General features: G+C 35.1%; 1 protein-coding gene across 1 annotated transcript in view; it reads right to left on the reverse strand.

Moving 5' to 3' along the window:
• LOC126767839 (uncharacterized) overlaps positions 1-23,970 on the reverse strand; it is a 74,956-nt gene that overhangs the window by 40,777 nt on the left and 10,209 nt on the right. Inside the window, exon 2 of the mRNA XM_050485512.1 lies at positions 22,157-22,543. Within this exon, the coding sequence (XP_050341469.1) occupies positions 22,157-22,226 (70 nt within the window). The 5' untranslated portion in view covers positions 22,227-22,543. The remainder of the gene's footprint in view (positions 1-22,156; positions 22,544-23,970) is intronic.

Genomic DNA, 23,970 nt, shown 5'->3' on the forward strand with positions numbered 1-23,970 from the left:
GCTTCTGCACCTTATAGCAGGACGAGAAAAATGAGTGACATTAAGAATTTGGTCTTTGTTCGTCGAGAGAGGACTTTACTTCTCAATTTCTTACTCAGTCTGAAGTAGCACCTGTTGGCAAGAGTTGTTCTGTGTTGAATTTCGAGTCCGACGTTATAGTTGCTGTTAATGCTTGTTCCAAGACAGACGAAATTATATACGACTTCAAAGTGATGACTGTCAACAGTGACGTGGGAACCAAGTCGAAAGTGCGATGACTGTTTGTTTGATGGCAGTAGATACTTCGTCTTGTTCTTGTTCACTACCAGATCCATTTGTTTCGCTTCCTTATCCAGTCTGGAGAAAGCGGAACTAAAGGCACGGTGGTTGAGGCTAATGATATGAATATCGTGTTGCTGATGAGTGTTCTCAGAGAGCAGGAGTACAAATCGAGTAGAAAATCATTCGGCTGTCTATTGTGATTGCAGCTTCTTGAAGGCTGTTTTATTATTTTCATTTCATTTCTTCACTCTCATGAACTTCTACACATGGCCCCTTCCTATATTGCTAACAACAAGGACGCTATTTCAAGTGTAATCGACTACCGTTGAAGGATTCTGAATGGTTCTTTCCGCAATACTTCGCCGAATCGCTAGCTAAACACACACAAGTTGAGTAACAAGAACTTGAGTACAAGCGAAAAATTTAAAAATGCATAAATATGAAGATATTATCTCTGCCAGCGTTACAAACTGAAGAAAAGCAAATGAAAGAATTTGAGTTTGTAAACAATTTAATAGCAAAACGAAATATTACGGTGCTTTGGTCCAAGCGAAATGGAAAACATAAAAAATGTGTGAGCTCCTCTCCTAAAGTTACTGCAAAGCAATTCAAATGCGTACTGAGTACGTATTGAATAAGTTATAAATACGTGATTAATTTTTTTTGCGTAAAAGCGCCCATACACGAGCACACAAGTGCGTTCGATAAATGTGTGCGCTTGCGGTTTATCGTGTAAATGTTCGCGAAAATGTTTGATTTTTTACGATCGGTGCGCGAACATGTTTATCGTGTATGGCGTTGTCGGCGCACAAAATCTCATTTCTCTCGCGTCGCCGAACAGTGAAGATCGCGGACAATGGCAAGAGTTAAGGGGAGAGCCTGCTTTCGAGGCTTCAAAAATCGATTTTTTTGAGGATTTTTTTGGGAGGGAAACAAATTATTGATTCAATCGAAATTTCTAGGCTTTATAGTTATATATTTGAACATCTTTCACAAATTTTTTGGATACGAAATCTTTGATATTCTGCCATTGGGAAGTGATGCATCTCGCATGTACATTTTTCGGACGGCGGCCAGGATGAGATTCAGAGAGATTCATATTTTGTAATAATGCGTCTTCTAGTTAAACTAAAAAAATTCCAAAAAAAAGTGTAAAATTTAAAATTTTTTTAAAAATTTAATAAGAAGAGGTTTTTGATCAAAAGAATTTTACTTTATGCTGTTTAAAAATATGTTAAAACTTGACTTTTCTTAATATTTTTTTTAGTTTAAATATAAGATAATTTTATGTCAATGATAATAAACTTTGGCCTAATTCCATACGACGTTTAGTTTTTTTTTCTATCCTGCCCGCCAATTAAGAATAATCGTAAAAATGAAAAACCGAGAAATCACGCTTCAAAGTTTTCGCTTTTTGCCTAAGCGCTCATATATATACATACATAGTGTAAGAAAAATAAAAGTTGGAATAACTTATTAACGAAATTCCATGAAATAGATAAAAATGCAACATTAAAAATAAATTCCAAGAAATGTTCCCCTTGCCTGTCGCACATGTTAACTCTGTGAAGAACGGACGCAAAATGGTTTTGTGTGTCGTATATGGGCAAACGAATTCATACCGATCGAACGCACTTTGCTCGTGTATGGGCACTATAAGTAACAGCAAATGGATAATGTGTTCAGATATACATACACGAGCAGATTCTTAGAGTTCCAATGTGTTTGGTGGCAGCTGAATTTAATTTGCACAAAATTTGCTTTCAAATGATTTCATATAGCAAATGAAAGTAGCAAAAGGAAGAGAGTTCTCAATAGCAATTCAGTATAATCGAAGTTAAAGGAAACGCTTACTGTGACATGGAAGAGAATAGACAATTTTTGGGTATTAATTGGGGGCGTATCTTTATATATCTTTTTTCACATTTTTTTTTAAATTTTTGTTCCACAACACAACTGGTCTACCGTGCAGTGTATAAACAAAATTTCTTGGAATTTTTTGATGACATCTGTCAGAGAAATAGCTGGATAAATGAGATGCGTTTTTTCACTGACGGACTCGATTTCTCATGTTTGGATCATCTTAAATACAAATTCTTTTATTCTTATAAAGTATGTGAATGGTTATCGTCCCTATCAGGATTATAAAAAAATGTTTATAAATAAAAAAGTAATTAACGTTTTTTTTGTTTTGTTATTTTTTCTCATATTCTTTTACATAGATTTTGTCATAACATAACTGCTTAATAAATTTTCTTAATCATAACAGGACAAATAAAAATTCCGCGGCCTACCACGAATTCTTTTGGTCGCAAAATACGTTTTTTTATTTAACACACTTAGTTTCATTCAAGAGTGATACAAAGTGTCATTATAGCGATCCTCCAACTTTTCGATACAAGTTTTGTATTAAGATTTCAATTTTGCATGAAAATAGGCCTCAGTTTCGGCGAAAATTATTTTCGGGTGAGCATTCGTCCGAACAGTCGAACTTGCTTCCATACTAATTGTAGAGCAGTTTGAACTTCTTTGTTTCACCATGGGGCCCATACGTGTGTTATATTTCACATATATTATTTTTATTGTTTTACGGCTTTATTATTATATGCAAACAAATGAAGAGCAATAGAAATAAATAAAATCCAGGAATGTAATTGGAAATTTTATGCAAATTCTCAGCAGGCAGTTTTAGTAGAAAATGTTTGCTTGATTGAGTGATAAAAACATTTGAAAACAATCAAAGAGAACCTGAATCCTGAGAAGGGTATATGAAGTTCAACACAAATTTCGTAACACCCAGAACACCTAGAATAGAAATGTCAGAGACTCTTTAAATTATACATATGTATATATAGTGGATAGTGAATTCAATCGAGGTCGTAGATCACTCCAAACGAATTCCGTTAAGTTCGTCCAAAATCAGTTGTTCTTCCGGAAACCATTGACGCTTTAACTGATATTGCAAGATCATCATGTGACCTATCACGTGATTACGACAACTATAAGCATTAGTAGATCTAGCATACATTCAATATTGCATGAACATTTGACTATAAAAAACATTGTTTACGTTGGGTCCTACACAATTTATCAATAGCTCAAGGCAAATCCGGTGTCGATTAGACCAAAGAAATGTTAAACAAGTAAGGAACGATGCATTTTTGTGCACTTAAAACAACGATTTAATGAGTCATTCACCAATACTTAGTACTGGCTTGGCACCGAATGATTCCTTTTATTTCCCGTACATGAAAAATAAACTAAGATGTCAACGTTTTACAACACGTGAAGCGGCGGTTGATGTGTTTAGAATGCTTGTTTTGAAGACACCTCAATCTGAGTGGGAAAAGATTTTCGAAAATTGGTTCCAGCGCATACAAAGATATTTAGATCTTAATGCAGAATATATACATAGATAAAGAATAAAGCGATTTTCGATTATTAAAATCTGTTTTTGTTCTCGAGACCCGAAAAATAATAAGCAACTCTTGGAATTGATTGAACGTATAATTTGCTGAAAATCAATATATGATGCACTTTCGAAATAGCTTTCAATAGCTCAACAACATATGCAAGTACTATACTCGAGTGATAATCCTACTTCTTGCCTTATGAGCGATTAATAATCACTATTTCAAATGCGGATATATTCATCAAAAATTAAAAGAGATATATACTACGCTTATGCTTCATTTCTAATCGGTTTTTTTTTCATTTTTTCCCGTTTTCATTTATTGGTTCTACCCTTGACGAATATAAGCATAAAGGATAAACAGTCTGAACTTTGCTGAACACTGGAAATATTTTCAAACGAAAGCAACGATCTGAGTTTCACAAGAATGTGTTTGATTTGCTGTGAGCAGGAATTGATAACAAAGAAGTTCGGAGGTTATCACAGATGTAGGTAATACCCGTCCGTGTATAATACGGTGATAATATTAAAGAGTTGTGAGCACGCCAGCTTAGCTTAAACGAAACAGTCGCTTAGAGCACGTCGCAGAAAACAAAATGCTCCGCTGTATATTGTTCCTGTTACTACATTATATATTGTGGTTTCCCATTAAGAACGTTTGCGGTGAAACGCTAGATTCAAGCACGATTTATGACTATAATTGCGATGTGCAAATAGATGTCGTTAAAACGTTCATTCAAAAATTGGATGCTGTGCAAAAGCGGGAAGATGATATTTTGGCACAAATATCTCTCATTGAAACCAAACTGCAATCGGTTGAGAAACAGCAGAGGTACTGCAATGTATTATTAGTAAAGATTATTCTTACTATTTTAGGTAAAATTTCAGAGTTCGAAAGTCGGCTGTTTGGAAGCAGCAGCTGAGAGCTTCAGAAGTGGTGTTTGCAATATAACATTGGAGAAGTTTATTGTCACACCGTTTGCCGTATACTGTAGGTGGACTATGGTGGTTGGTTGGTTATACAACCACGTGTCAGTGATGCTGTGGACTTTTATAGAGATTGGCTGGAGTATAAGAACGGTTTCGGGGTGCTGGCCGAAAACTATTGGATTGGTTTGGAAAAACTATATGCCCTCACCAGTAGTTGTCAGCATAAGCTCTATATTGAATTGGAGAGATATAGTGGTGAAAGTTATTATTCGCGCTACTCAGAATTTGTAGTCGGCAGTGAGTCGGAGGGCTATCCTCTTAAAATATTGGGTACTTATGCAGGCACTGCTGGCGATAGCTTGAAATGGCATGTGGGTATGAAATTCACCACTCGTGATCAGGATAATGACCTCGGTTCCGAAAATTGTGCTGTTTATTTCAAAGGCGCCTGCTGGTTTAAAAAGTGTTACAGTAGGTAAGTGCAGCTTGTGCGATGTGTATTAGATATTTATGTGCATATTTGTAGTCATCTTAATGGAGAATATGGACAAACGAGCACTGGCGTCATATGGTTCGGCATAGATATGAATGAAGTTTTGAAATTTACGTGCATAATGATTTATATGTATAAATTAAATATATTATTAATGTCTTCCTAAATTTGTACTTTATGTAATTTTTGATTAACACTCTCATAAGAACAAAATAATGCTTCCAATTTAAGATCGGGGTGAAATTTCAAAGCGAGAGAAAGGATTTGCTTTTGTAATTACTGAATTTAACGTAGAGACAGAGAGTTGCTAGGATTTTGCGGTATTAGAGAACAAAAGCAAAAATTATTCACTGAAAATCGCTTCATTGTTTTTAAAAATATCTTCCATTTTGCATGCGTTTGAATCAATTCTCGAAGCATTTGTGCCACTCTGTTTGTGGTGTCTCCAAAACATGCGTTCGGAACGCATCAACCGCCTCTTCAGGTGTCGAAAATCGTTGACATATTATTTTATGCTCGTGAAAGCTTTAGCTTTTAAGAGGTTACATGGGTTTCCTTGGGTAAAAAACAGCCTTTCTCAACAATTTTTTTCTCATATAAAAAGGGACCTGTGTAAAATTTCATAAAGATTGGTTGAATAGTTTTCGAGAAAAACGCCTTCAAAGACGGCGCACTTAGCCTAGCTAGCCTTGAGCGCACAAGTTTGTACTATTTTCGGATCAAATTGAAAATTTCGAACAACATTTTAGAGATGTAGAATTTAATATAACATTCAAAAATCGATATTTTGAAACCCGTAAACCCATATAAGTCCTTAATAAGCTTCGATTATTGCTCTCCATTTTACCGTTAATGATTCCCGTTGGCAAGATTAGAGAAAATATAACATTTAAGCAATACAAACCGTTGTCAAAGTACTCCGAACATTAATTTGAAAAACATGTATTTTTAATATAATATTACACATTGAAACAAAAAAACACACAAAAATTGTATTTAAATTCCTCTGGTAAACGATACTTCAAAAAAATGTATTTTGCTAAGTTGGTGGGACTGGCCTTAATTGCTGTGCCAAATGTACTGTGATCAAATTGAAGGGTGAATTTTGTCCATTTCATCAAATAGCTGGGTGAATGACATGTGTTTTTTCACTGGCGGACACGATTTCGCTTGTTTGGAAATTGGATGTCTGAAACACAAAACCCCAATTTATTCTTTACTTGTATGGTTTGAAGTCTCATCTGAACAATTTCCATTGCTTTGGATGATAATTTGTGGCGAATTTCGAGAAGATATCAAGTAAAATAGTTTTTCATATACATATGTACCGGGCTTTTATTGATCAGTTTTTTTTTTGGCAGCCATATCATAGCATATCCTATATGACATAGTGCGTCTATATCGGCAGCTACAAGAAATGCCGATTAGAAAATGGATAGTTCATTTCATGACAACAAAGAAGAAAAAACTTACTACTTTCAATTCCAGTTTCAACTAAGTCTATGGATATATAATACTTTAATGGTAAATCCAATGTATTGTGCCTCAAAGCTACCTCAGCTTGTAATTATCGAGCTATTAAGTAACAAACCAGCCCTTCGTCACACTTGAACTAATTTAAGCTCGCTTAGAGTGTGTGTATATAAGTAGCTATGTGGCAACATAATACGCTCTTAAGTGTACGCGGACTATAAATAATGCGTTTATTATTAGCGGGCAGGTGCACACACATACATGTGTGTGCTCATAGGTAATGATGCTCATCTGCTTGAACGAGTCCCCGTGCTTGGGTATACTTATATTATTAGATATAAAGGCAAATGTTGGTGCATTCACGCAGTTAGCCAGACATAGTTATGCTTGTACACACGCTCATATGTATAAGATTATATAACTTTTCTATATAATACATATACATTATATTCGGTTGAAATACCTGTGGGTGGTGAAAATTATACTTCAAATGGCGAGTGTGCCTAATTTGATTAGTCAATATTATTGATGTGCTTCAGTTGCAATAAATATTTGTAGATTTTCATCGTAGCCAAAAATATCAGTTTCAAAATGTCATAACTTCTCAACGTCTGTAATATCGATTACTTTTGTGGAAAATTTCGAAGCGATCAACGCAAAATTGCTTTATGGTCACATAACCTTATTTAAGTAATATATTTATTACTTTTTTGTTTTGTTTATTTTTTTTTATTGTTCACTTTATGGTTTGATTCATGTTTGCTTGGCCGTTTCGCATTTGTCTGTTTGCAATATTAATTAGAGTGTCTGCGTGGGCGTCATGCAATAAATTTTATTTGTGCAAGTCATAAAATAAGCAAACAGTCAACGAATGAGCTTACGTTTCATGACGACTTAAAAAATCTGTAATTATTGAATATAGGAAAAAAGCCTCGCGACTTAAGAAAGAAACAACAAAAAATAAAAAAAGGAATATTTTACCGAGAAAAATTTCGATTGACAATTATGATCCTTTCTTGATGTTAAGTCAATATAAAGTGTCAAATTAAATATTTTAAATCAAAAACAGAGGGCTGTGTTGGGTAGCTTCAAAGTTTAGGTTACTCCAAAATTTCGAAAAAATATTGAAAAACTTGTTTGTTTGAATTTTTCACTTAAATTTTGAAATTATGTGTAAAAATGTTAAATCGAAAATTGTAGTTCTTTTCATTAGCACCAACTTGGCTTATCAACTTTTTTCAATAGACCCTTAAAAGTTCTCCTGCTTTTTCCAATCTCAGATCGCCAGTAAATTATAGTTCCTTTCATTTTTATTATTTAAATTCCTTTTTCGATGAATTTAATGAACAATAAATTCTTTTCCCTTTCAAAAATTATTGAGCCTGGTTTAACTAGCGTATGGCGCTCTAAAAATGATCCGAAACCGATAAAAACCAAAATGCAGACACTGAACCGCACAACGATGGTTTCAACGGTTTCGTTCTGGTGTAGAGGTGGTCGAAGATGCGCCACGCTCTAGGTTTATTCGTCGCATCAGGTCATGCTATACGTTTTTGGAAAGCTCATTTCACGCGCTAACACGTTTTTGATTGATTGTCGTTTCTTTTAAGTCGTTCGTGAGTTATAGCCGTGCAAACATGGAGCAAAATAATGAGAAAATACGGCATATTTTTTTCGATAAATGAGACCGCCATAGTAACAGCCGTAGCATCGGTCAAGAGCTGGGCACGAGTCATCAAAAATTCATTTCAATTTCAATAAAAAAAAAATTTAAAAAAAAATACCGCAAGACTTTTTTGACAACAAATTATAACACTTCTCAACAATTTTGAAGAAAAAATTAGCCACTGAAATGCTAAGAAACTGAGCGGTACTTCGTGTGTCCTGATTACGAACTTGAGTTCAAAAATTTTCCAATTTTTTTTTTTGTAAAATTCACAACACACATGTAACACACGTCCACAAAGTAGTTGAAAACGTTCGTTTATATATATAGCTATATACACATGTAGCTATTTGCAGATCCTGCGAGATATTAAAGCACTAATGTTCCAACAAATTTATCAAAATAACAGAAAACGATATGTGCCATGGCATACACGGCTTTATATAAATATGTTAAGATATCGAAAATTGGTTGACGGCGTTTATTTATGTATATTGGTGTATTTGCATAGCTGTGCTTGCTTGTACTTTGAGTGAATGCGTGACAGCTGTTCATAACACACAGTTGAAATTCGCATACACCGTGCCACGTATGTATGTATATACTATATTTACATAGCAGCAAGACGTACTGAAGGGAAATGTAACTGGAGAAATGATCAATTTAAATTGTAATCTATATTTGAATGGACCATTGAAAAATCATAGAATTTCAATATCGTCATATATGTATGTATGTATAGTATATGCATTGGTCAGCACTTTGGGAGCAAGCAGTTATACATGTATGCTACCTGGCATGCCACCCGATCCACATATCATATTGGCATGCACTTAGCTGCTATCCACAGGAAAATTCTGCTTCATTGTGGGCATGCAAATATTTATTTTACTTGCATCTGCAGATTCTCTCAATTGCATGTTTGCTCAAACGTACTTTAGTACGCTTGTATTACCTTAAGCTACGATTTGTAGTAGAATGTCAGCGATGCATTAAGATTGGTTAGTAAATGTGTTCAAGTATCGTATTGAAATTGTTGAAAACAAATATTCTCTCAGTGGCAAAGAGTTCCATGCAAAGCAATGTTAAGCCATCAGATTTTCTTGCGTTCTGCAATATAATTCCACACAATTGCATTTATTGCTATTGCTATGTGAATATCAAAGGCAACTTACGTAACCACCAAACTTACTCGACAAATAGAAAGGAAATTAACTAAAATAATTAATAATTATTTGTTCTGAATTTGATCGATCAGTTTGTATGGCAGCTATATGTTGTATATATATGTATGTATACTTTACAATGTCTACAATGTTTTCTTCTGATTTTACAAATTAAATATACCCTCCACAGTGTCTAATAAGACTTCTATAATATTCTTTTCATATTAAATGACGATATGGACCAACACTTGTTTTCTAAAACTCGAAAATTTAGAGAACTAAATTGTATTATTTAAAGTGTAGTGGACGTTGGCCAAGCATGTACACAAAGTAAAGTACAGATTGTTCTTGAGAACCGTACAATTATCATTAAAATCCACTAGAACTGAATAATCTAAGCTTCAACTTTACAGTACCATTTCGAATGCATGACGAGTTCAAACAACCAGTTGGAAATCGATCGAGAAAACTGACGTTGCGCAGATATCAACGAAAGGATGTTCCATTTCCAAGACAGTTCAGTCTAAGTAATGGAAACGGATTCGGATTTTTAGCCGGCTCCAGTCCTCGAAACTACTTCAGTAATGTTTTTAGTCGCTATAATAACAAAAAACTCGTGTACAATTAGTTCATTAGTATTGGGTCGGCGTAATCTATGCATAGATTTGTCAGCGATATATAATAGTGTTTGAGGCAGGGGTCCATTAAAGCAACTTGGAGTTTATATAAAGTGATTCAAGCTCCGTAACCGCATACAAAACTGGACAAGCGCAACTTCCACGGAAGAAACGGCGGACTCCAAAGTAACATTGCAGTGCAAATCATCGAACCTGAGGAATACTTTAAAGCAATATATAAAATATATTGCAATAGTAGTCTGTGCAGAATCTTAAAATCTAAAACACTTAGGAAAAATATATGTGTTCCTTTAAGGGATACGAACTTTTCAGTCCCCGTATTGAGTAAGTGATACAGTTGCCAAGCAAACGAATGGCACAGCCTCTTCTTATTACAGTTGTGTATTCACTCAGTCATAAAGACGTTGGACAGCACATGAAAAATGGCAATGCTCAAAAGAACTCAACCAAATTTCGAATTTCCATTTAAGTACTCTCATTACAAATGTGCAGTTGTCTCATTTCCTCATCATGCAATCTGCAATATTATTTCGACATTACCGTTCACTGCATTCGTCAGCATATTTTGTTTTTGTTTGAAAAATTTTTGCTTTGGGAACAACCGCAGTATTTGCAAATGCAAATGTGGTCATTGATGCTTCTATTTGCTATATGCACTTCTATGTATTTGATTTTGATTTTTATAATTAGACTTTCTGAGAAAAATAAGAAGCTGAGGTAAGGAACCGTCACTCACATTGATTACTTTATATTGTCTAATATTTATTAAAAGTTGTTCTGATGAAAGGTAATTAAATTAATATTGAATATTTGCGGAATATAATTTTTCTTCGATTTAGAGTTGAAATACATTATTAATTAAAAATGAGAAATATAAATACGCAACTATTAACCGCAAAGATTCAAAGGTTGTCTACAACAATTTACTTATTTAATTTATAAGTTTCTTAAAGACTACGTACATTAATATAACGAGTATTAGTTATGTAAGAAGAATTTTGCTTTGAAGGGAAATAACACCGAAACCCAAACCACATTTTTGTATGTAGTACGAAGAGCAAACAAATGGTAAATTTGTAATTTGAACTAATATTGCAACAACCTTGAAACGAACCTTCTACAGCAGCAGTTTATTACACAGTTCCGTGAAAAAACTAATATGACTGCCTCCGATTTCAGTGCACTTCGCTGCCAACTGAGAAGAGTTGGAAGGAAAAGTTTGCTCTGAACGATACGTAACATTTGCCTGCAGTAAAGCATGCAGTCAACAGTACGCACAGAGTGATGGGTAAGGAGGGCAAGGCGTGCCCAAATGCAGCGCAGAAATCACTATGAAAAGTTCGGAAACTTGATTATAAGTTTGTAGAAGTTCAGTTACATTCAAACATAGACAATTATTATAGAGGTTGGAGGAATCGAAAAATTGCTAAATCAAAAGCAAAATGAACAATGAAACTAGTTGGTTGAGAGCAGCGACGTGCACTTGCCAGTGAAATGCTCGGAGCGGAAATGAAACGGCGCCTCAATACCTATTCGTTAATTGATGTGTCAGCAAGTAGCAGTGTTTTATAAAAACCAGGCACCTCACTCAAGTATAAGAAGGAAGTGAAATCGAAAGTCGCAAACAGTAATGAGAAAACTGGCAACTTTCGCCAGTGCGATGTTGCAGTGGCCTTGAACTAGGTTATTTAGATAGCAAGAAAAATTATTAAAAAAAAAACAAAGTATGGTGAAATGTTTTAAGCAAAAAACGCTGAGCAAATGACAAAACCCTAAACATAATAGTTTGCCGACATTTTAGGTAATACATTTGGTGCATATTTCTAAACAAGGGCTCATAGTTTCTTTTTTGGAAAATTTTAAAAATTTAGACACAACTTATTGCACCTTGAATTGCATTAATGAATGTTTGTATGGAGTCGCTGTTGGAATTCGATTCAATTTTTATGAGACTTTCGCACAAGTCAACATGAAAGGTGCGTTTTTTTGCTGCATATTGTATTAAAATATAAAATATTATAGTAAAATCAGTGTCTAAATTGTTTGAAAATTTTATATAAATTTTTTAGATGTTGTGCCAGCGTAACAAAGACTGTATTAGCTAAATTATTTTAACTGTACAGAGAAGTTCACGCCGAAAAGTGTAGCTCCCAGTAGAAAACGTCGCAGAGTCCTTCAGTTTTTGAGATATCAAGTAGAAATTTTGCACACGTTTTTTGCACATTAACAAGCTACTTATTTGTCGGAATCAACGAAATCGGACAACTATAGCATATAGCTGTCATATAAATTGTTCGAACAAAATGAAGTCTTTGTATGGAATATTTTTTTATTTCACAAAATATTCACATAAAATTTGGTGTGGATTAATATCTTAGAAAACGGTACACTTTCTAAAAAAAATGTTGAAATCGGAGCACAATTGCATATAGCTGCCATACAAACTGACCGATATAAACCAAGTACTATATGGGAAACTTTTTTATTTGACAAGATATCTTCACGAAATTTCACATGCATTAATATCTAAGGTAACGCTATAATGTCCGAAGAAATTGCTTAGATCGGAATACTATAGCATATAGCTGCCATACAAACTGACTGATCAAAATCAAGTCTTTGTACATATAATAAACTTTATTAATTGTGAATTATATTAAATTTTTTTATTTTTTATTTAGAATATTTATAAATAAGTTTAAGCCTGCACATATGTTGTATAGAAATTATTCTGAGTCAATAAAAATGCCACTAAATATTTATATATAATTACGTTCACATATATTACAACGCAAGTGCTTCATTAATATTAATTTATGCTGCCATTTTTTTATTTGCTTGTACTATTTACATTTCCAGGTAAATATTGTAGCGGTTTCTCTATTTACAAGTAAATATTTTTTACAAAATTGGACAGAGTTATTAATTTTTTCAACTTGCGCGTACAGGTAGGACACATTTATTTCGATATTATGCCCAAAAATGTTCAGCTTTCCTACAAATAATGTTAGAGTTTATATATGAGTTTACATATGAACTATATGAGCATGTGTGTGTGTTCAATAAATAAATAATTTATTAAATTATCACCTCATAGGCCATCAGCCCGAACGAGAGGTAACGAACTAGTTCGCCTAATATACTATTACGCATAATGCATAGCTATTGTGCATATCGAAAATATAGTACATACATATCAGTTTGAGTCCCACAAGTTTTAATGCATTTGGCAAATATGCAGAATTTATGCGCTGAACATGCGACCCTGTCACGTACGACTGCAGATGAATTTACATAGCATTTACCGTTATTTCGGTTTGCAAATATTTATGGCAGCGCTTGTCTCCTGCTAGATGTGTGCGCATTTCAATTCAATTTACCGTTAGATATGTGTGTGGTATAGCTATTTTAAGTGAACCCACCCAACAGTAACAACGTCAGCGGGATTTGTCTGTGCATTACACATCCACACTGCGACTCCGATCCACCGATCATGAATAATGTTGCTATTGCTGCTACATGTCCACCAACATTGGAACCGAATTATATGTGAAATTGCTTCCCATTTGCAACTCCGGTCTTTGCGGATTGACTTAGTGGTTGCTTACTGTGGTAGCCGCAGCCTAATTGTACAGACGTGTAGCAACTCAATGTTTTAAATATTATTATTTATCGTCACCTAAAATGCAAAACAGCGTATCATAAAAAAAAAAAACAATTTAAATCGTTATCGGTTTAAATAACCAATATATAACCATTATATATATATATGATAACCAACACAAAACCTCTTAATAGCCAAATTATAACCAAAACTCAAATTTCATTCAATACAAGTGGTTTCTATTATAGCTTTTTTCTTGCGCCTGTAAACTTATGAAAAGTGATGTTACGTTATTTTGCATTTTAGGTGACGATATTTAAGTGTGCATGGCTTCACAGTTGTTTGTTTATATGCGAAATACGAAATTTTCACACTTAAAATTAATAAATTTACTCTCAATACATTAGATAACATACAAAGCAGCAAAAGATACTTCCCAAAGTTAGCTAATTATGAGCTTGTGTTTGCTATTTTGCTTGCTTTTAGCTATATTTTCATTGTCATTTAGCTAATAGCTTGTCCAACTAGTTGGCGAAGGTTTTCACATCTGCGTACAAAGTTCAATTCATGTGTCGCGCTGTCATTGAAAGTTTTCTTGCCGTGCGCACCCTGCAGCTGCAACATTTTTGCTCACAAAGGGTACGCTTCATCGGTAGGTATACGTAACCCGGTTAAGAGCTATACAACTTTGTGTATGCTTTATATCCAACGTATATTTACGAAAATACGAGATGTTGAACACAAAAGCTTTGCGTAATGCATACACATGCGCCATAAAATGCCAGAGTAGGGAAAACCAAGAAGAGTGTAAATTTTTGTGACACATGTCACAAATGTACAGCCATGAGTGGCGTAGACTTTGAACCAGGAGAATGGCAAAAAGCATTACTTGTAGTAATATTTGCTTAAGTTTTGCAGCCAATGTTATTAAGGATACAGTAAAATTCAGTGTACCAGCTTTATTAAAATTTCAAGAGTTTGTGTAGCCAAGTATGTGTATCAATCTTTTTCACAAAATGCTTTATATGACTTTTCAGTTTGAGATTAAGTGACTTAAACACTTCATAGTAACAACGTTAGTTTAGTAATAAGAGTATGAAATTTAGAAGTCTTTGACGTTCTTTGCTGTGACTAAAAGGCAAGTAGTCACAGTAGTAGCCAATTAAAAAAAATAAAAAAAATTATTTTTGCCTAGAACAAGCCACCTCAATTATAATGATCACTGCTAGTTCTCTAGCTAGTTTATTAGTTAAGATCATAAATTGAATATAACGCGTTTACCTGCTACTTGTCTCTATATAGCTATGTACAGAGTTAGCTGCTTTGCTTGTCACATTTATGCGGGAAAATGAAATATAAGCCACTTTGCTAACTAACCAATTGTCATAAATTTTTGCTGAACACATTTTTCTTGCACAGAAATACCTCGAAAATGTAGAATATAGTCCCGCACGGCCAAACAACACAGCTAATGCGTGACAGCACACTTTTATGCATTCAAACCTAATGAGAAGTGAACGAACAACTTTTCACATTACGTATACGCCCTGTTCGACGCGCAAAATGTCAAAACATACCACTCCACCCAATGAATACACACTAATGAGATTCATGTCGTATTGTTTGTATGTATATGTATATGTATGTATGTTTGCATATGTAAATGTATATGTAATATATGTACGTGCACATACATACGCAGGTGTGGCCAACGGTGGAGGCAACTTTCGCATATGATTATTCAACTCGACTATTGTCGTTATTGTTTTTGCTGCGCTGTTATAGCATATTTATGAGCATACCATATACATACAACTATATATAAATATATTTATGAGTATGAAGATATATATATATGTATATATAACAATAGTGGCTACAACGGATAGGTCAACATTCATGCCATTAACGTGGTTTGGCATTTCCGCAGCAAACTTTTGTATTAATATTTATTTGCTCTGCTACTCGGTTGTTTCCTGGCGAAAGTTTTTATTGGAAAATATTTTTATACCACGCATACCACCAGTCTAGTTGGTTTGAATTTGAAATTAAATAAATGTGGTGAATCACCATTACGTTTTGGTATACACCTTCGAATGGCATTATTTCGATTATTTATGAATGGGCGTGGCGGTGGACTATGGTCTGTGCAGGTGTGCGGTTTAATTCAAATTTTAAAAGAGTCTACTTTTAGCGGCTGGCGTTGTATATGGGATTTTTTGTTTTTCTAATTTGCTCTAAAGCGAACACATATAAATACTGTTTTCGTCACACGGGCTTTGTGCTGATTTTTGCTTATGTTGAATAAGAACTTTGAAGAAAAACTAAATGATTAGGAAACACTTGTCTGGAAATGTTTTGTGAAGACTATCCAAAATTTTCTGTGATACCATGAATCGAAAAATTACAAAGCTTAAATAAATAAGCTCATAGCATCATATTATAAAGTTATGAGACGTAATAGGTTCTTCAAAATACATATACTTGACTCTCAACTGGATTTCTTTCCAGTAAGACGGACAATCTAATAAGGGGTAAGATAGGTTTGCGGATTTTATTATCTTATTAAATTCTACAATATCTCCAGAATATTGTCCTAAAGCTTCAAGTTGATCGGAGTAATAGTTTTGGAAATACGGCCTTGAGAACTTGTGCTAAACGCGTTTTCTCGAAACTATCTCTCGGAACTATTCAACCACTCTTCATGAAATTAAACATAGTTCTTTGAGGTACAATTTTTAAGGACTTGGAAGAAAAATTTTTTTTTTCGATTACAGCTATTTGAAAAAAATATACCGATACTTTCACTTTATTGTAAAAATGTCTGCCAAAAATCCAATTTTCAGTTTTCGTTTTTCCTTCGTTCAAATTCTCAGTTAAGATTTTAACTAAAACACAAATTTTCACTTTCGTCGCAATAGCCGAGTTTAAAATTTTTTTCCAAAAATTTCACAATTTTTTTGTTAATAGTGTATGTTTGTAACAATAAAAATATATTACAATATTTTATTTTTTGTATGAGAAAAAAATTGTTGAAAAAATGTTTTTTTTTTTACCCGAGGAAACCCATGTAACCCCTTAAGCGGCCAATTCCTTAAACGTACAGAAAGGCTGAACCGGCCAGTGTACGCTTATGTAAAACTTCACTTTATTTACAAAAATCATATGTATCGGGTGATGATTAACAAACTTTTTGTTGCCAAAAATGGAAGAACTGAACTTGGTTGACATGTGGTTTCAACAAGATGGCGCTACATGCCACACAGCTCGCGATTCTATGGCCATTTTGAGGGAAAACTTCGGAGAACAATTCATCTCAAGAAATGGACCCGTAAGTTGGCCACCAAGATCATGCGATTTAACGCCTTTAGACTACTTAAGCCAGCAACTATTCCGGCTTTGGAAGACAACATTTCCGAAGAAATTCGGGCTATTCCGGCCGAATGGCTGGAAAAGTTGCCCAAAATTGGACTTTCCGAATGGACCACCTAAGACGCAGCCGCGGTCAAAATTTAAATGAAATTATCTTCAAAAAGTAAATGTCATGAACCAATCTAACGTTTCAAATAAAGAACCGATGAGATTTTGCAAATTTTATGCGTTTTTTTTTTAAAAAAAGTTATCAAGCTCTTAAAAAATCACCCGATATTTTTTCTGTATTAAGCAATTTTTTATAATGAAACAGGTCAATTGAAGAATCGCCGACCTTCCATAATAAAACACTTATTTTTGCGAAAATTAATTTTTGTTTTATTCAACATATAGTTCCCTTCAAAGATGATACACCGAATATAGTGACCCTCCAACTTTTCGATACCATTACAATAGTACAATTTGTTCTTTGTTTCGGCGTTCACCCCTTTACTTACTCCATTCGTGCTTGAAATTCGTGGCTTAGACAATTGTTTAAGTTAAAGAATGTACACAAAATATACATTTCGATTGTCCAATTTTCTGAAAATGCAATAAACACATTTTATTTAAAATTCGTGGCACAACTCGAATGCAACAGAAATGTTCGCCTGCGAAGTTTGTGCGCTGGGTATGCGTAACTCGCGTCCGAGCGTACTTGCAACTTTCATATTTATGTATTGTTGCAAATTCAAAGTAGTTTGTGTTGTAAATTTTTGTTTATATTCTGATTAATATTTGTAATTCCGCTATATCATGCTAACATGAAACTTTCTGCTTATTCGCAATTATTTTGCTATTTTCGCGTTCATTTAACTCTTGCATGCCTGATTGCGGTGCGCTCACCACATTTAGCGATGTCCGTTATACGCCGTGTCAGTAATCGAATACGAAACTGTGAACTCATGCACATGGACTAACACACAATGTTCGTAAAAGCGCTTGGATGGGTGAAAGTTTTGTCGCTTCATTGGCGGAGTTTGTGTTTAATTGGCCCCATGAAGGCCGGCATTTTACCATTTTAATGCGTACACTGGATTTGCCATGTTATCTATGTCGAAAGTTTGGCATGAGCTCTCATGTACGCATGAGAGTAGGAGTTTTCCGCTCCCCTCAGGCTTGCTGGAAATTCGATTACTCGCATAAATGGCTAACTAATTAGCTGCACATTAATATAGATTTATTCGTACAAACGAAACAGTACATTCGTTAACGCTTACTCTATTTTCTCTTTCAACTTTTCCGTTATTGTGCTTTTTCATAGTTTCGATGTTTCTTTTGTGCGCGTTAGCTGGAGTATCGTACAATAAATTAACTTAACTTAGTTAATTAAAAGCAATTTGTGAGCAGAATAGCAGCAATTAGTTGCTTCATTTCAAACAGCTGCAACCGGCACATATAAAACGGTAAAAACATACTATGTTTCTTTATGTTAAAACTTTCCAGCAATAAAATCTAATTTTATAATAAATAAGAAGCGTTGTTGTCTGATGGTGTTTTGATTTGCTATGCACTTCTGACTTATTGATACATATGGGCTTCGAAGCTTTTACTGCATTCATTTTTCTATAGTGAGCAACAATAGCAAGGCGTTTTTGTAACATACTTGCATATAATATTTTAGAATTATGACTGAATAGTTTACCGAATAGGCTCTTACTTAAAATATATGAGATAAATTTTCAATTTCCAGTTTGTAACTGTAGTCTGCAAGCAGAAGTAATCAGTGCAGCAAAGTACAGGTCAGATGGTATGATCACTTCTGACTCGGACTGGTCTTTGGAAAAACAAATTTTTCCTAAAATATTGATACAAATTTTTTTATGAACAGCAGGTATGATCAAATTGACCGCGTACTAGATTATAGATACACAAAATTTTGCTTTGTTGGTGCCACACTTTTCAATGTTCGTGTCGAGCTTGCACTCCATACATCTATTAGTGTGTCTTTGAATGCGACGCTGAAAGTGTTTCTGGCAATTTTTACCATGGAAAAAAAATTAAAAAAGAGAAAATTTAAAATTTTGTTTTCGATTAGAATCACAGCTACGGTATCATTGAGAGTATTGCAGAAGCTCGTATTAGCATTTTAGTGGCTTTCACTGAAAGTTGTGATGTCATACGAATGCGAGGCTTCCCTCCAACTCGACTAATAACGTTAAAATCGGAGAAATTACAGAAAATGTGCTTAAAATTCTCATATTGACATAAGAGAGGATTTCAAAGTCTTATATCGATTGACTCAATACATTTTGGTTATTGTTTTGGGTATGAAGCGGGTAAAAGCTAGGCTAGTACCAAAATACCTGAGTGTTATGCAAAAATTTCAACGGACAAAGGTTGTAAGGGAAATGGCTGACAACGTAACTGAGAACCTTGCACTCATCGAATGCTTCCTTATTAGTGTGGAGACGTGAGTTTATGAATATGATGTCAAAACGGTCGGACATGTCGCTCCAAAAAGCAGGCGACACTGAACAAGCCAAAATTCGCTGAATGCGCTGAAGATGTTTTCAGTCAGGATGGAATATTAATTTCAGTTTCTACCCGCAAATGTATTGATATAATAAATAAATTTTTTGCAACATTATACTCAGGGGTTTATGTTAGGTTAAACTGGTAGTTTTGGTCCTTTGCGTTACCGGATGGAGTTCAGTTCCTAGGTCCAAGAGAAGTAGTCATCCTTTAGGATGCTTGAGCTTGACGCGAATTCTAACAGACTCTGCGGCCTCACTATCGATACCTCCTTCTGAGTATCATACCGTGGGAACCCCAGATGCTTACAGCGTGGTCTTGTCAATGCGGGACAAGTACACAAGAGATGCTCCACTGTTTCTCTGATGCACTGCTCTAAACATTTCCTGCAGTCTTCTCAATCTGTCAGCTCCATTCTGCCGGCGTGTGCCGCCACCAGAGAGTGGTAAGGGTTTACGCCCGTAAAAAGTAAAGTTTACAAATAAAATGAAACAGAAATTCAGCGTTTATACAAAAAATATGATTGACACTTTTATTTTGTTTCTTTACTGTGAAAAATAAGAGCTTGCTTAATGCATGAAAAAATTTGCCATCAGACAATTGCAAATTTACTGGGTGCTGGTAATTAATATTACTTATGTCGTAAATATGCTTGAAAATGTTTTATGCATTTCAGCATAGAATCAACTAAATTTAATTTTACGGTTTTTACCTTCCAACAATTGTTTCACGTTAACCAAATCATAACACTAAATGAATTTATTCAGTTAAAAATTAGCATTGCCTAAATAAATACTTAAGTAATAAACTCATAAAAATATTTTCATAGATTTAATAGCAAGACCAAAGAGAGTAATAACGAGCAAACTAAATTCTGGAAAGTATAATTAAAAACAAATAAAACCAGCTAAAAATAATATTAATAAAAATTAAAACCAGCACATTTTTTCAGCTCTGAAACAGACGGCTGCATATTTTCCACTCGCAACGGCTTACGCCACTCCCTTTAATAGTTTGTCGAAATTCTCTTTTCCCAATTGCACGCTTAACTGAAATTTGCCGTGCAATGTCGACAATTTGAATACAGACTGAAGCCGGTGTTAATTTCGGCAAATCAACAGCACGCACGCCAAAAATATCTAAAAATACCGTGGGCAATAAAAGGAAAGGAAATAATTTAGCAAATTATAGTGTTTCGACTATACGTTAAACGCAAGCAGCGAATTTGAGTGAAAGCAACAGAAATTATCTGATAAAATATTACATCAAAGCGGCGAATGGCGGGAGCTGGCTGGCTGGCCCAACTCAAAGCGCACTGGATACGCACACACCGCGGCCATCGACACCCAGCTGACGAGTTGGTGCCCGACTGGCAGTGTCATTACCTTATACCACAGCGAAATTACCATAATTATTCCTTTATAAAAAGCGGAAGGCGTGTATAGCAATGCGAAATATGTCGGTGCGAATGTGCGTGAGTAACATGATGATTCGAGGAAAAAAATATTTATGTGAATTTCTTGAAAAAAATTGCATGTAATGCTGAAATATGACTCAAGCAAATTGATATGACTTTAAATGCTCAAATATTAACACCGAATATATTCAATAATTAAATAATTGCTGTTGTATGTAATTTGGGTTTGTGCATAAACGTGAAAAGCTTGAAATATTCCTTTACAATACAATTGAATCAATCGGTCTCTGCATGAAGTTATTGCAATTTTTATTTCTCTGCTCAAAGACATTGAATTTTCCTAAAACAATTCCTGGAAGCCACAAGAATACAGATATAAATAATTTCTGTTAAATAATTCGTATTTGGGCAAAACTTTGACATATAAATTTTAATTAATGTCATAGAAGCACTGCTTGTTTGAAATTTGAGAACAGTTGAAAGTTGCCTGAAATCTGAACTTAATTAAATACATTTACGAATAGTACAATTGGACTATTATTGCGTCAAAGATTTATTCAAAATTAATTTGCACCGTAGGAGTTTGTGATTTCGGAAATATCTCATAACATTTATTAAAATCAACTGCAACAGAAATGAAACACTTTTAGTTCAACACTGGATATTTACGAAGTATGTGTGTAAACATGAATACACCAGCATTAGTTTATAATTATAGGCATGTGTATTAGAGCGGGTCGATAAAAGAAATCTAAAACAAAAAAAAACGAAAAAGTCGCGTTTGCGATAAGTGTTCTACAGTTTATTCTGAAGAACTTTTTGCAAGACACCTTTGGTCTAAAACCGGTTTCAAGTCAGCGCTTTTTAAGGCGTATTTTTTAGGGGTTAGAAAACTGTTTCGCCAATTTTTGAGATTTTCGAATGAAAATTAATACGTAGCTATTGATAATTTGTCGAAATCAGTAGGTTTGGATGGGTTGCCATACAACCGATTATTCAGATTTTTTAAACTGAGCCTTAAAAATAGTTGTTTCGCAAACCGGTTTCCGACCCATAATCACTGTTATTTTGAATAAACCGTAGCAAATTTCCAGCATACGCGCTTGTAAAGAAAAAAACGACCCACACTAGTACACATGTATACGCCAGAATAGGTTTATAAATATATGCAGGCATGTGTAGGACAAACAATTCGCAAACGCACACTTACCTAGCAGCATCAGCAGCAACAAATGGGTGCTGAAGAGCAAGCCGAAGCGACGCAAGTGATCCATCAGCATGATTGCCTTTTAATTTTCGACAGCAATTTGTGTAGCGCAAAACCAACACTGGCGCCCTTCACGCCACGGCCACTTCTCCTTTGTCTTATACACGTAGCGCAGCAAGTCTTACTCGCGAGCACTTTTCGCTTTTCTGCTCACTTTAACAGCCGTGCTTGTCATTGCGCCATTGTTGACTTTCACCTATGGGTCGATATTTTCACATTGTGCTGCCCGTGTAACTGACAGCAAAATTTGGCATTGGAATGATGATTTGTTTGCAGCGTTTTATTTTAGGCGTGCTGTGTGCGGCAATCTCATTAATTTCATGCAAAAGTCTGCAATAATAGAAAGGAAAAGCTTTTAAAAACGACAATAACAACATGTACATACATATGTACTAAAGACAATGGCATGCAGAGAGCTCTATTAAATCACAAGCAAAATTTAGCTGAAGCGCCGTGAATGGAATTTGTAAAGTGTGCTTGCCAGTACCTACCTGCAGATTGAATTCTTCTCATCAAAAATCTGCCAAGTCAACTTCTTGTCACAAAAGCATGCCTTATCGAGCGCTATTGAGACATGGAGACGCGTGTGAAGCCATTGAAATCATTTTATGACTGTACAGAGAATGCAATTTGGCGCTTTAATGTTAAGACACTGCAAGTGCTTCGCTTCATTTCATATTCCACTTGTGCCTTTTAACAAATGCACACTTTAATTAAGAAATAATTACAAAAACAAAAATAAAAATGTATATGAGTGCAACGACGTGAATATGCACTGCAGGCAAGGCGGCCACACGAGACCAAACACACACAGGAAGCCGCGCCGATTGAGTGATGTTTAATGAGTAAAACGTTCACATGCAAACAATAGGTATTTCCTATCCACCGCGAACGGCTCGCAAAAAAAAGCGAAAACAATAAAATGGACTGCAACAGGCGCAGCTACGACGAGGTTGCCAGACAAAAGGCGTTGGCATAAAAGCGGAAACAAGAACCTCTACAGCAGTAAAGTGAGCAGGAGGAAAGTGCCCCAAAGGGGTTCAGACCGTGCAGAAGTGAGCTAGTCGGTTGCGGTGTATTTAACCTCCGATGCGTTGCCGGTTAAAGTGTAAATGTGTCGCTGCGGCAGTCATAATCACACAACTTGGCCTCGCAGCACAGCCAGCCCAGCGGGCGGAGTAGGCAGTGGAAGGAGATTTCAATTGCTAACCGACAACTGGCAGCAATGACGCGGCGCTGAGGTTGAAGGCAAGCAATGAAAGCAACAGAAAGCTGAAAGCCACTGCACTAGCAAGCGTGGGGTGAGCAGCGCAAACTTATATGCATGGGTATAACTTGGTTTGCAACTGCGGTGGTACACTGTAATAAGCACATCCAGCAACCGACGGCTGCTTGCTTCATATTTAGAATTATGCACATGGCTGCTTCTACACAACAAGCAGTATGTATGTGAATAAATGTGTGTATACCTATGTATATATATGTATTGGTATATAAACTGTGTGGCAGTAAGATTACTGTATTTCAGTTTCCCAAGTTTAGTTTGCCACTACTGTTGCAAGTGCTGCGTTGCACATTGTAATGTTGCAGTAATTGCAACATTTTCAAGGATCCTCAAGTATTTTTAATTCAGTGCAGTGCCGCTTGTTGTTGGCATACAGTAGGCATAAAGCGAAAGTTGAGCATGCAAGGTCTCGCTAAGCTACTCACTGGTGGATCGTTTATGCAAATCCCCCCACAACAGCAGGTAAGCATGT

This window comes from Bactrocera neohumeralis, chromosome 2, assembly GCF_024586455.1.
Source record: "Bactrocera neohumeralis isolate Rockhampton chromosome 2, APGP_CSIRO_Bneo_wtdbg2-racon-allhic-juicebox.fasta_v2, whole genome shotgun sequence".
Classification (NCBI taxonomy): Eukaryota; Metazoa; Arthropoda; class Insecta; order Diptera; family Tephritidae; genus Bactrocera; species Bactrocera neohumeralis.